Below are 14,375 nucleotides of genomic sequence, written 5' to 3'. Positions count from 1 at the left end.
GTGAGTGCCCCGCCCTCCTATCCCTGGGTGGCGCCTTAGGAGACACCTTCTCGTCTGTCCACAACTCAACAAGGCAAAATGATTCCATCGTCACTGTACCAGCAACCTCTGTTCTAATAACACTCTGATTAATTTTGTGCCATATAAGTCATTTATTTTGCATCAAAGTCCAGAGGGATGTGCTGTGATCTCATGTTTTTGTGAGATCACTGGATGTCTTGCTAAGTCGCTTCAGTTGTGTCTGACTCTGTGTGACTCTGTAGACGGCAGCCCACCAGGCTCCCCCGTCCCTGGGATTCTCCAGGCAAGAACACTGGAGTGGGTTGCCATTTCCTTTTCCAATGCATGAAAGTGAAAAGTGAAAGTGAAGTCACTCAGTCGTGTCCAACTCTTAGCGACCCCATGGACTGCAGCCCACCAGGCTCCTCCGTCCATGGGATTTTCCAGGCAAGAGTACTGGAGTGGGGTGCCAGTGCCTTCTCCACTGGATGTCTTATGAAATAATAAACCTCACGTTTGTGTTTGACTGTATGAGGTTTCTGGGGTTTCATAGGGTCTGAAATCCTCTTCTTGTACTTTGCTCATTCTTGATGGCAGGCAAGTTTTATAATCCTGGTTATAATGGATTTATGCATAGTGTGACTTCTAAAGCCCTGATGCTGTGGTGTATAGTCAGGAATCAGGGTGACTAAACAGTTGCGACAACTGCTGTCCCTGTGTTGTCCCCTGTCGTGTGATGGAATGGGGACACACAGACTCTGAGGGATGTCTGTGCTGGTGCGGCCCTGGCGGGCATCAGGCTGAGAAGGGAGCCACGGGGTTAGGGCTTCACAGGTGGCCCTACCCTCAGAGGCCCAGCCTTTCCACCCCACCTGGCTCTCACCTGAGGTGTTCCAAGCCCCCTCCTTGTGTGTTGTGGCCTTCCTTGGACAGAGCCTGGCAGGTAAATTTTAAAAACCCATCTGCCCTTGTTGCTTTTCACATGTAATGCCAGCGAGTCCTGCAGGCAGGGCGGGGCGGCCTGGTGGGAGGCCTGACCTCCCACGGTGGCTCTTCCCTTGCTCAGCACTGTGACTTTGTAAAGCGACTGTTTTCTGAAAGATGGAGCCTAGAAGGAATGATCTCTAAGGTTCTTTCCTACTTGGACATTTTGAATTGAATGGAATTGCTATCACTGCTACAGGCCTGGTATATAGCAATACAGTATAATATAACTCAGAATTGTTTATTTTTGGCTGTGCTGGGTCTTCGTTGCTGTGCTTGGATTTTCTCTAGTTGGGGCAAGCAGGGGCTCATCTTCATTGCAGCACTTGGGCTCCTCACTGCAGTGTCCTCTCTCTTTGCAGAACACAGGCTCTAGGCTTTCAGGCTTCCGTAGTTGCAGCACATGGGCTCAGCAGTTGTGCATGGGCTTAGTTGCTGCATTGCATGAGGAATCTTCCCAGACCAGGGATGGAACCTGTGTCCCCTGCGTTGGCAGGAGGATTATTAACCACAGGACTACCAGGGAAGTCCCCTAACTCAGCTTTTTGAATTAAACTTAATTTTTGGCCACTGATGAATTATTCATTTTGTCTTGTTTTGTTTTTTTGATGCTTCCAGAGAAACCTGCATTTGGCTGGTGGTTTTTGTAGTACATGTGTATGGCACAGAATTTAAATGTTAGAAAAACATGTAAAGTAGCAAGTCTATCTCCAACCCAGCCACCAATTTCCCCTTGTGGGAGGCAACCACCATTAAGCAGATTTTTCTGTATTCTCCCAGTGTGCTTGCTCAGATGTAAATAAATTTATCTGTCTACCTACGATCAGATGAATTTACACAGATGGTAGCTCATTCTACGTGCTTTTTTAAATCTTTCTTCTTTAGCACCTAAAGTGTCCTTAAGAACCTGTCTTATTGGTCCATAAAAAGGTGCCTCTTCCTTTTCAATGCTGCCTCCATTTATTTTTTATTGGAGGATAATTGCTTTACAAATTACTGTATGGTTTGTGCCATACATGAGCATGAGTCAGCCACAGGTAGACATATGTCCGCTCCCTCCTGAACCTCCCTCCTCCCCCTCCCCCTCGAGGTTGTCACAGAGCACTGGGTTGAGCCCCCCGTGTCTGTCCATTTTGTGGTGTGGGTGTGCCATAATTCATGGAACTGGTCCCTTGCTGCTGAATGAATAGTAAACTGTGTCTTGGCTGAGTGGGTAGCCTTGCATGCACATCGTGGGGCTCATGTGTGATATTAGATCTATGGCATAAATCCCCTCAAATGGAATTGCTGGCTTAAAGGGGGTGTGTCCATTTTCAATTTTGACACTCTTGCTTAAGTCTTCTCTTTAAGGCTGTGGTAGTTGATCCTCCAGTGATGGGGGTGGATTCTGTCTGTCACCTCACTCTCTTTTAGCACAGTGAGTACACAAACATTTTGATCACCGCCTGTCTGGTAGATGAAAGTGTTCTCTCATTGTAGTTTTAATTGATACTACTCTTGTCAGGAATGCGGTTGAATATCTTTTCATGTGACTAGAAGCCATTTATAGTTCCTTCTCTATGAATTGCTTTACCTTTTCCAATCATTTGGCAAATTTCTGTTTGGTAGTGATTCACATCATAGATATGATTTTCCATTTCCACAGTTGATAAAGCATGAGGAATGCTAGGCAGCCGTTAAAAAGAATAAAGTGACCCTGTGGCACAGAGGGTCTCCAGAATACATCGAGAGGGAGAATAAAAAGCAAATTGCAGAAAATTCAAATAGTATGATACCCTCTATTTCTAATAAATAAATAAGATACCAAATGCCTGTTTTCTCCGGGTGTGTATGCTGCTGCTGCTGCTGCTAAGTCGCTTCAGTCGTGTCCAACTCTGTGTAACCCCATTGACGGCAGCCCACCAGGCTCTGCCGTCCCTGGGATTCTCCAGGCAAGAACACTGGAGTGGGTTGCCATTTCCTTCTCCAATGCATGAAAGTGAAAAGGGAAAGTGAAGTTGCTCAGTCGTGTCCGACTCTTAGCGACCCCATGGACTGCAGCCCACCAGGCTCCACCATCCATAGGATTTTCCAGGCAAGAGGACTGGAGTGGGGTGCCATTGCCTTCTCCGCCGGGTGTGTATATATGTGCTTAAATGCACAGACAGACAGAGGTCCTGGAGAGACTCACCAGCAGGGGCTGAATGGGCTGGGGTGCAGTCAAAGAGTACACATGTCTTATGTGGGAATGTCATCTTATTTTCATCAGAATAATTAACTCATGTATTTGTGTGATTAAGTGTAATGTTTTGAAGACTATGGGTTGACGGATGCATTTGTTCTGTGCAAACTGAATTGTGCAAGGCAGCTGACACCAGACCCAGGCAGCCCCAGGAGCTTGGGAGAATCGTGGGAACTGTGAGTCCACTTGCCCGCTGATCCCACTTTTGGCTTCTTAGATCCTGACAGGCGAAGATTGGAATGCTGTGATGTATGACGGTATCATGGCGTATGGGGGCCCATCATCTTCTGGAATGATCGTCTGCATCTACTTCATCATCCTCTTCATTTGCGGTAACTGTATCCTTCTGGACCGCGGGGGTCACCTTGTCGTCACCATATGCTGTCCTCCTCTCCAAGGTTCCCCGGGGTGGGGGCAGTGGTGGCCAGGGTGATGGGAACATGAGCATCCTCACCTCGTTCCCGTGTGTCCTCCTCTGTTGCTGGGACAGCAGGGGAGCGGCAGAGTCTCCTCCGGGCCTTAAGGAATGAGAGCAGCCACGGAGGCAGCCTGAGGTGGCACATGGGGTACACCAGTGGTCACCCGCTCCGCGTGACATCACAGCTCAAGGGATGGCTTAGGACAAAGCCATGTGCTCTGTATGCTGCCACCCTTGAGAGTATAGGGAGGAAAAGTGTTCTCTGGCTTTCAGGTTCTTTTGACCAGCTACTAATCAAATTGACGTAAGACGGATTAATAGGAAAACACATTTAATTTCATACATATGAAGACCCTGTAGGTGTAGGACCTAAGAAATAACCAAAGCAGGCTGTTCATATACATTTCATATATATTTCCAGAGAAAAAATCAATTATTTCTGAAGATTTGACAAAAAAAAGTAGTGTTTGCTTGGGATAGCAAAGTAACAGAGAAGTCACAAGCTTTGTTTGTAAAGCCTTCTCAGCCTCGGATCCCCAGTTGCCAGCACTGTCTCCCGGCTTAGGGAGGATGCCTTTCAGGGAGCTGGTTTCCTGCTCCCAGGGGAACAGATGTGGGTCAGAGTGTTCTTCTTATACCAGCTGTTTCTCGAATAACTTTAATTCAAAGTCATCAACATGCCACCTTGGCTTGTTTTGGGGTGGCCCACTCCAAGCCCCATTAAAAGGTTAGGGGTACATCTCTGACTTCCTGAGACCCTTCAGAATGGATGGGGACGTTTATCTTCAGTGGGTTGATCTGAGCTCCCCTGGCCCTCATTTTGCTCTGCTGGTCTCTGTGTCTTTGGGGATCACGCGTCCCTTGGCCAGCTGCTCTGTCCTGCTTTCTCTGACTTGTTTTCTTCCTGCTCCCAGCCAGAGTCACTCTAACCCTAGGTTTTAGAAAATTCAGACCTCCCTTTACGTCGCTCGGCCCCTCTTGACCCTGTAGCCTTGGGTTGTGTCTGCTTTCTCTCTGTGCCCTCGCTGCCCTGGCACAAGACCTGGCACGTAGAGCTCCTTGATTAATGCTTAGTGAGAGAACAACTTGGACCAAGGTATGAATACTGCTCCTTGGTCTTCGCTTTTTTATTTTAAAGAATCCTAATCTAGAATCTTCTAAGAAGTCTGGTGGGCTGTTTTCCCCTTCATTTTCTCTGGCTTGTTAGTGAACCTTCTTCAGGGTGGAAACCCAAGTGCAAGCCTGCTGTGAGAACAGTGCTTTGTACTTCGGAGTGTTCTGTGGAAGCCCCTCTCCCAGCCCGCACAAATCCTGTTGCAGGGAGCCGCGCTGCCCACCCCCGCCCCCAGGGGAGCCCTCCCGCCAGTTTCTCTCCATGCTCCTCTCATCACTTGCGGCTCCTGCTAGAGTTTGGGGTGCAGTTCTCCATCTTGCCAACTAGTAATAGGCGATAAGCTCCCTGAGTCTGCAGTCTCTTTTTGTATTCACATCTTTGTGGCTTACACCACAAGATCACGCACAGTTGGCTCTTGGTCAGTGTTTGTTAAATGAATGATCAGTATTTTCTTTTTCTGTTCTCGTGATTAATTCTCTAGGCCACAGCCGTATACTGGTTCCAATCTGCACAGAAGTATTCTCTAGCCACTTTCCCTCCAGTTAGATGTTGTAGTTTCTTTATAGTGGGTGTATCACTCTGCAGTCCTTAAATGGTTTATGGTCTATCTCCCCCAGCTAGAACAGGTGCTACTTGGAAGCCAGGTCTCCAATCTGTCCTGTTTCCTCTCATGTCCCCAGAACCCGGAACTCTAACCAGCATGTCAGAGTTGCTTGGCAGGTCTTGTCAGACGAATTCCATGGCACACCAGTGTTTAGGAGGGTCTGGTGGGTTATACATCTAAACATATCTATTGGGTATTAGCTCTTGGAAAGCATCTGTTACGGTCTTGTGAGATTTTCCTGTGGGTTCTTACTCCGGGTTTACTTTCTACTACTGAAAGAATCTGGTGTCATCGTCAGACTAGAGACACAGCACTCCTTCACTGCCACCGTTAGTAGGAGTTCTCAGTGCAGTTATTCCCAGCACTGATCGTTTTCTGAGCCACAATTATCCCACGTTCATCAGAGGAGAGCTCGTGTTGCCAAATCATCGGCCAGCCCCAAACAAACTGCTTCCCCAGGCTGGTTGCAGCTCTGTTTAAAAAGTAATCCTAGTGTATCAGAGGTGTTTTGACAGTCTTAATAGAATCTACTCACATTTCTACCCTCTTTTTAAAGACTTGAATAGGTTAGTCAAGCATGACATCTCCTGAAGCTTGCTCATTATCAGTGCCTTGTTAGGTTGTATTTGTTGACATGTTCAGCAACCCACATGAGAGTTCAGATTGCACTGGGCGTGTGGGGCTGTGGCGTGCCTCTCCTGTCTCGGGGCCCCTGGGCTCCCATTGTCTTGCATGCAGATGGCCTTGCATCAGCCAGAGGGAAGCATCAGTGAGAGACGGGAGTCACATTGACCTGTTTGTTGCCCTCTGATCCCTATGCTTCTCCAAAATGTACTTAACTGCTGGCAAGTAAGAAACAGGCATCTTCAGAGTATGTTTTTGTTTTGTTTTTTTTCAGTCACTCAAGGAAACTACAGAAACAGCATTATAGTAAAAGCCGAAAAGCTAGTAACTTGTCCAGTTACCTAACTTTCTACTCTTTGAAAGAAATAAAAATCAACCACAAGAGTCAAAGATACAGTCACTGTGTGACAATGCAGAAGGACAGGCCAGCACATCTGACAATAAGTTAGATGTGCTCTAGTCAGTCAGTGTGGAATGCATGAATGAGGTATTTGCAAACTTGGAAGATCGTTTCAAATGAGAAAGGCCCAGACTGCCTTGTGAGGTCATGATTTGAATAAAGCGTAGCCTTTCTTGGGGTCTTATTTTGGAGAGCACACCCCAGGTAGATAGGTTGTGGGTGTGCATGTTTTCAAAGAAAACGCAGTGCATAAAGTGAATGTAAAATGCATAAAAACGTTACATTTTTGTGACAGGTTGTTTTATGCAGTGTGTTTCATACCTATAGATACCTAGATGTATAGACACACGTGTAATACACACATGAAGGGAAATATTGGCATCTGTAGGTTTTCATGGGTTTTAGTGAATCTTAATTTTGCTTCTGGCTAGCTTATCTTCTATAGGTTCTGGTTCTTTTTGAAAAATGGGGCTCCAATCTCCTGGCTTTACCAAGTGAATATGGCACTGCTGCTGCTAAGTTGCTTCAGTCGTGTGTGACTCTGTGCCACCCATAGATGGAAACCCACCAGGCTCCTCTGTCCCCGGGATTCTCCAGGCAAGAACACTGGAGTGGGTTGCCGTTTCCTTCCCCAATGCAGGAGAGTGAAAAGCACTAGGGGACAGTCAACCTGTCACCAGCCTCTCGAGCACAGGGGTGTGACACTGCCATTGTTGACCTGGTATAACTGCATTTAGAACCATGCTTCATCCTTAACATTCTCAAATTAGATATTCTACTGAATGTCTTCTTGGCCATCGCTGTAGACAATTTGGCTGATGCTGAAAGTTTGAATACTGCTCAGAAGGAGGAAGCTGAAGAAAAGGAAAGGAAAAAGATTGCCAGGTAACCGCCTTTCCCCTGGGGAGGTTTGCTGAATGAAGGGTTTGACCCAGGGAGCCAGTCATAGGTGTGACCTGTTGGGGCTCCCATGCTGCTGCTTTGTGGGGATGGTGGCTGGCCTAAGAGGCTGACCGAAAAAGATGGACTCTTGGGCAGACCCCAGGCCCTTGGCTCTTATTCCCTTGAAGCTGAAAGTAGGGGTCACGTCCCCATGCTTAATGAATCTCTGCAGTTAATTCTGGCATCATAAAATAAATGATGCGTCCAGTGCTGATTAGCCCTTGAATGAGAATTTTAATAAGATGATCTGTGTTATGAACCCAGTGCACTGAGATGAACTGAGTGTGGGTTGTGCTGTATTCTTGCTGTTAGGGGTGTTCCCAATTAAATGGGCCACTGTTGATTCAAAATCCTGATGAGCTTTTTCTATATAAAACAGGATGGTTACTTGGTTCCTTCTGTTCTCTTCTCTGTAGAAAAGAAAGTCTGGAAAATAAAAAGAACAGCAAACCAGAAGTCAACCAGATAGCCAACAGTGACAACAAGGTATATGTTACATTTTCCACTTTGTTTCCAAATCATTTTGTTGATATCACCATAAATGTATCGCCTTTATACCATGACAGTGTTGTGGGTGCTATTTTAGAGTGAAAGCGTGGCACCCCATCACAGATGCTGGCTCTCCAGGAGTGTCTGCATGAAGTGGAGCACTTAACTGGTTGTTAACAGTATTTCAGACAGAGAGCTGGTGTGATACATATTTAACTGGTCTCACACCTTATTTTTTCTTGATTGGAATGGTGTGGGCACATCTGACCAGTGTCCCTATCTTCTCGGTGGGGATTAAAATCAAAGATTGGTAATAGATGTCTGTCCCTGGGAGGTGGGGGTGGGGGTGTCTCAGGATCAGAGGGTTTGGGCACTCAGGGCCCTACTGTGAACACTCAGGCACTGTGGCAGCTGTGGATTTTTCCTGAATTTGTTGATTTATTCACTGAGTCAGTAAGTCCTTTCTCAGTGGCGATGGTGTGTCAGATACCAGGGATCAGGAATGACCAAGAGCAGTGAGATCTGCGCTCACATGGGGCTCGCAGTCTGGCGAGGAGGCAGGAACCTGCGAGGTGGTTCTCATGTAGCGCGTGCTCCAGTGCTGGCTGGCCATGGCTGGCTAGGGGGGACACCAGTTTGCTCCTCATCTGCTCTCAGGCTTTCTCTCTGAAGCAGGAGCATCATCTGGGGGTACCTGCTCTCCTGACACACTCACACAGCACCCACTTTGGAGATCACACCCCTACCCCGGGCTGAATGGCAGGGTTAGGTCTTTAACTGCCCCTCTTGAGTCCACTGAAGTCAGAGTCTCCCTCCTCCCAAGACTTCTCTGTCCTCCCAGGTTACCATCGACGACTACAGAGAAGAGGATGAGGACAAGGACCCCTACCCACCCTGTGATGTGCCAGGTATGCGGCGGACACCAGAGATGGACGCTGAGCTCATGAGTAATGTCCTCACACTGATCAGCGCCTGGGTCTGTGGCCAGCCCAGCTGGGCACACGCAGGGCTGCCGGGGCTGCTGAGGCCAGAGATTCGGTCCCCTTGTGGGCTGGTTAGCTCAGGTTTTTCTCGGGCGGCTTAGGGAACCCAGACACCAGGTGGTGGGGAGAGAACACAGATGTGGAGCAGGGCGCGTGCAGCCTGCACTGGGTATCTCTCTAGGAGGCAGCCAGTGGCCAAGACTCACTGGACACTTTCACCTTGACTGGGGACTTGACGGGCTGCTGGAGGGAGGTCCTGTGGAGTCAGGGAGCCTGGGAGACTGCGGGTGTGTGACTTGAAACCCTGCACAGTTTATCAGGCTGAAGCTGAGTGTGGAGGTTGCTGGGGAAGCAGCCAGGTGCTGGGGGCTGGCACCTTCACCTGGTGCTGGGGCCTCATTCCCACAAAGGGACACACTCACCAGATGAGAGCGCTTCTCAGCCCCAACCCACACACTATCAGTTCATATTTGGAAGGTTTTGATTAATGTAGCCCACCTTGTGTCCATGGAATGTTCCAGGAAGGAGTAGTGGAGTGGGTTGTCATTCCCTCCTCCAGGGGAATCTTCCCAACCCAGGGATCAAACATGGGTCTCCTGCATTGCAGACAGATTCTTTACATCTGAGCCACCTGGGAAGCCCTGTGTAAGCTGATACACATTGTTAAAGTTTAAGCCACATTTTCATGTGAAATTGAAAATGAGCGTTCAAACACAAATGCAGTCCTTATTTCATGCCTATAAAAAAAAGTATCTCCTTTAAAGTAGGTGAAGAGGAAGAGGAGGAGGAAGAGGATGAACCTGAGGTTCCTGCTGGCCCCCGTCCTCGCAGAATCTCTGAGTTGAACATGAAAGAGAAAATCGCCCCCATCCCGGAAGGGAGCGCTTTCTTCATTCTCAGCAAGACCAACCCGTAAATATCCCCTTTCTAGTCACGTGGCTGCCCCATCTCCCCCGGATCCTGCAGAGTGCTTGAGAGTGGCTGGGGGCCAGGGGTAGGGGGGCAGACAGTGCAAGGGAAGATGGTTCACAGCCCCTTTCTGTGCCTAAGTGTTGAGGCCCCACGTTCCCCCGACCCCTGTCCTGTTCCAGCTTTGCCTTTGCCCTCTTCATCTCTTCCTGGCCTTCCTGTGCTTGGACAGGGGTATAGGGGGGTGACCAGGCCTTGGGAGAAATGCTATTCCAGACCCCGCTCCCACACGCCCCCACCCTGGGACAGCAATGGTGCAGTCCTGCAGCTCTGGTATTCTGTGGGTCATCACCTGTGAAGCGTTTTCCATCCAAAGGACCCTTTCTTCGTAAGGAAGTCTTTTGCTAAGATGCTGTGGGAGATGAGGGTATTGACCAGCTTCCTGAACATCTTCACTCAGAGGCCCAGTGTAGCCGATCACTTTTCCCTATTGAGCTTGATGGCAATGTACCAGTATTGCTCAGTGATAGTTTATAAGTGGTAGCTGTTCAGTTCAGCTCCATGATAGCCTGCTTAAAATAGCATTTCTCCTGTTAAAATGATCCAGTGCTTGCCAGGAACCTGGTAATTACTCACAAGTACTCTAAGAGGAAGATGTGTATTTACTAGCTGGTTTCTAGGTTTTAAATCATCTGGGACAGAGTGAAATGCCAGGAGGAATAGATGGCTCCTAGAAAGGTTGCTGGAATTGCAGAAGCAGTTCTGGGCTGTCAGAGGAGAAATCTGTAAATTCTCAAGCTCCAGGGAGACACAGGGAGAGGCAAGGTGGGAACAGTTCTTACGGAGTTGAAGATCAGATAGTAATCTATTTTTTTTATGGTCCATTTTTAAAAATCTTTTTTGAATTTGTTGCAATATTGCTTCTGTCTTAAGTTTTGACTTTTTGGCCTTGAGGCATGTGGGATCTTACCTCCCTGACCAGGAACTGAACCTGCACCCCCTGCATTGGGAGGCGTAGTCTTAATCACTGAATCTCTAGGGAAGTCCCTGGATGGTAGTTTTTATAGCTCATCATTGTTGAGAGTTTGCATATCTCTTTTAAAAAGTTATTCAGCCTCCTCACTGACCCCTGCAGCTCACTGTGTCTGCTTATACGGGAGGAATGAATTCCATTTGCCCCCAAAGCTTTGAGCACTTCTTGCCCTCACAGCACTGTCAGGCTTTCCCCAGCTGCTGACAGCTTGCCGGCCCTCCAGGGACCACAGCCAGGCATTCAGCAGCCCCAGGGAGAAAAAATGAAACAAGACATCACCTTCATATAAAGTTGACTTCTGGTTTTTAAAGTGGAAAAAACTTTTCAAAGGAAAACCTGCATGTATTCTGTAGACAAAAAAACCAACAGTGAAGTTCTGAAGTCAAATACTGAAGTTAAGGGAAGTCAGACATTAACTACACTAAGTAGTCTGGGATGTTGTCAGGGGCATCAGGAGAGGCTCTGACAGCCTGCGGTGCTGTTGTGAGAGTCAGGGCTGGGTTGCTGGGCACGTGCTACCCTCCTTGTTCCATGGGACCGGAGGAGCCTGCGATGGCTCTGCCCCACCGGGTGCAGGGAGATGCTTGTGAGATTCTTATATGATGATGTGACTTCCACTTGACTTTCTCAGAAGCACTTGTTGTGGGTCAGCTGCCCCCAGAATAGCACTTCTGACAGGATGTCCACACAGCAGGAGAGTACACCCAATCTCTCTCCCTGAGGTCAGGTCAGGATGCAGCCAGCCTGGCTGCTGGGGTCACCCCTGTTCTGTGTGAGTTTCTACGATGAACTCTGACCTCAGTCTCTGTTTCAAGGCAGGAAAAGGGAGCTTCTGGGCTTCATGTTACAGTGGGGAGGTGTCACCATCAGACTTGGATTGGAAATATGCCCTGGTCCCCTACTAGCTGAGTCACCTTTTTGGGGACTTGCGGGTGGCAATACCATGGGGCTTCTGAGAGTTTAGCTCCCTGACTAGGGATTGAACCCTGGCCCTTGGCAGTGAGAACGCAGAGTCCTAACCACTGGACTGCCAGGGAATTCCCATAGCTGGGTCACCTTAAGAAAGTTCTTTCACAAGCTGAAGCCTCAGTTTGTTCACCTTTAGAAGGGTGGTGTTCCTGCTTTTCAGGACGCAGTGAATGGTCTGTGGGGCTTGTCCACACAGAACCCTCAGGGTTTCAGGGAAAGAATGGTCTGGTGGTCCCAGTTTGCTGGGTGGGGCTTGGGTGGCATAGGGACAGCGGTCCTCCACCTGGTCCATCACCATGGAGTGGCCCCAGCATGCTGAGAGCGCTGGCTGGTGGGCTCGGGCCCTTCCAGGGTTCATCCATGCGGTGGCTCTTCCTGCAGGATCCGCGTGGGCTGCCACAAGCTCATCAACCACCACATCTTCACCAACCTCATCCTCGTCTTCATCATGCTGAGCAGCGCCGCCCTCGCCGCTGAGGACCCCATCCGCAGCCACTCCTTCCGGAACACTGTAAGCCCCCAGCGAGGGTGTCAGGGCGGACCCCCCCACCCCCAGTCAGCGCTGGGCTCGCAGGCAGAGGCCGGTGTCCAGGCAGGGCCTGCAGGGGCTACGAGGGTCAAAGCTCATGTGGGCCCCTCCTTCCCCTGAAGGCATTTTATGCTGCAGATTTGTCAGTGCCAGAGAGATTTTTTTGTTATGGGCACAAACCTTTATTGAATCATATATTTTATACCTCATTTCAGATACTCTGCAGTAACAGTGTATTCAGGAGCCGTGCTTCTCTGCATCGCTGCCGACATTTTGATTCCTCTTTTCCCCTCCTCAAATTCATGTGCACACCTGTTTTGAGGTTTCCTGCTTGTGGCAGCATCCAGCAGAGAGAAAAGAAAATTGAAACCTGGTGTGTCACATGCCTAGGGGGCTCTTACTTGGGGTTGGCAGGAAGACTTATATGGACTCAGATTCACACAGCTACTGTTACTGATGAGAAATACAAGTCAGGGAGATGGCAGATGGGGACCTGAGGCATTCAGCGGAGAAGAATGAAGCCTAGGTTAGTTTGGGCCAGTAGGTGGCTTTTCAAAGAGAAGAGAGGGTTTAATCTTCTATTATTAATCAGTTTTCAAAGTTCAGGGCTGACTCCCTTGCCTGGCATCTGTGTTGGGCAGAGACTGGTACCTAAGTCAGTTCTTGCCTGGGCAGGTCAGTCTCAGCAGGTCAGCCATAAGCACTGAGAGCAATCCAGAGGCAAGACAGCTTCACAAGACGGTAGCCTGTGGACTGCCAGGCCTTGATGCTGTAGCGCAGTTTCAGCTGATCTCCCAGAAAGCCGCCTGGGGAGGCAGGCCCACCAGTGTGCGAGGCTGTCAGGGGTTGCTGCCTTGCCCTTGTGGTGCCTCTTTCTGTACAAGAGACTTTTGAGATTTGTGGATTTAGACAAGTCACCAGATCAGTGCCCCATGACTTCAGTTGTGACAACCAAGCCCTGTGCTGTCTTTCCATTTCCCATGCTTTTGGTTTGAAGCCTGGCAAACCCAATCTCTGAGACTGATGAGATAGTGGGCATCCTGATATGAAGATGAAAAGATCTTCCCCTCAAAGCATGGTTGGGTGACGTAAAGATGGAGCCCTGAGCCTGTCTCAACCTGTACCCAGGGGTTACAGCTTTTGTTAAGGTTCCTGAGGTCTCTATCTAAATGCTCAGATGGAATAAAGCACAACAGGGTGTCATCAGTTCCATCATAAAGATGAGACACAGAGAGGGAAAGCTGTTTAGGGAAAAAGTACCATTGTGTGACAGACTAGGTCACAAACTGATCCTAGAACACAGATTGACCAAGAGTTTGTTTACCTGCAGGCCTCATATTCTAGTTTTTATTGTAATTACTTCCCCATGGGTTTATTTCCCTGCTGCCTTTTCCAAGAAATGTTATTGTTCTTTTTAAATAGATGTTCACATGAATGTGTGTCTTGCTTTTAAAAATATTGCACTGTTTATATTTGACTGTGGTCAGAACAGTTAGCATGAGCTTTTCCTTAACAAATTCTTAAGGATACAAGACAGTATCCTTAGTTCTGAGTACCATGTTGGACAGCAGATCTCCAGAGCTTACTCACCTTATGTGGGGAACTTTATGCCCATGTCCACCTGCCCCAGCCCTAACAATCACCCTTCTGCTTTCTGTCTGTGAGTTTGATTACCTTAGATACATCATATAACTGAGATCTAGCAGCGGGTTGTTTTTTTTTTTTTTTTTTAACCTTAGCTGAGTTATTAGTGAAAAAGAAAAAGTAGGCAGAGTGAACAGAGAGCAACCTGAGTCCGAGAGCCTTGCCCCGCGATACCAGGCCGGGTTGTTGGCTTGCCAGAAGCTGTGTGTTTCTTGGCGCCCCACCCGCTTTCAACACACACAGAAACCTGCTGTGACCTTGGAGGGGATAAGGGTGAGGGACAGGGCTCCTTGTGGGCAGCCTCCGTGGTGTCCTGCGAAAGACCTTTAATTGGCTGGACAGAAACACAGTTATACCAGAAGTGTTCCAGCAAAATTTATAAATCCCCAAATGGAAGCAGTTTGGAAAATGAATAATGCTGTCTGAAGAGAGAACTTCGGGGAGGACAGCTGGCCTTTGAAGCAGAGGTTCTCGTCTTAGTCTCATAGCAGTGAGGACTCCCCTGGGGTGGG

The 14,375-nt window shown here is 48.5% G+C and overlaps 1 protein-coding gene across 27 annotated transcripts in view; it reads left to right on the top strand.

The window, feature by feature from the left end:
- The window catches only part of CACNA1D (calcium voltage-gated channel subunit alpha1 D), a 347,101-nt gene that overhangs the window by 260,645 nt on the left and 72,081 nt on the right, over positions 1-14,375 (top strand). For 25 of the 27 annotated variants that reach the window (XR_015151536.1, XR_015151535.1, XR_015151538.1 and 22 more), the window contains 6 exons: positions 3,423-3,543; positions 7,136-7,250; positions 7,724-7,793; positions 8,638-8,704; positions 9,544-9,691; positions 12,072-12,201. Coding sequence is in view for 23 of the 27 variants with exons in the window: in XM_086367475.1 (XP_086223601.1) it covers positions 3,423-3,543; positions 7,136-7,250; positions 7,724-7,793; positions 8,638-8,704; positions 9,544-9,691; positions 12,072-12,201 (651 nt within the window). In the remaining 4 variants the exon portion in view is untranslated. The remainder of the gene's footprint in view (positions 1-3,422; positions 3,544-7,135; positions 7,251-7,723; positions 7,794-8,637; positions 8,705-9,543; positions 9,692-12,071; positions 12,202-14,375) is intronic. The other 2 variants (XM_086367471.1, XM_086367467.1) reach the window with 1 other exon arrangement.

The sequence above is a fragment of the Bos grunniens genome, chromosome 22 (assembly GCF_055505025.1).
Source record: "Bos grunniens cultivar Pamir isolate PY7600 chromosome 22, Bosgru_T2T1.0, whole genome shotgun sequence".
NCBI lineage: Eukaryota > Metazoa > Chordata > Mammalia > Artiodactyla > Bovidae > Bos > Bos grunniens.
This window is presented reverse-complemented; position numbering and strand designations above follow the sequence as displayed.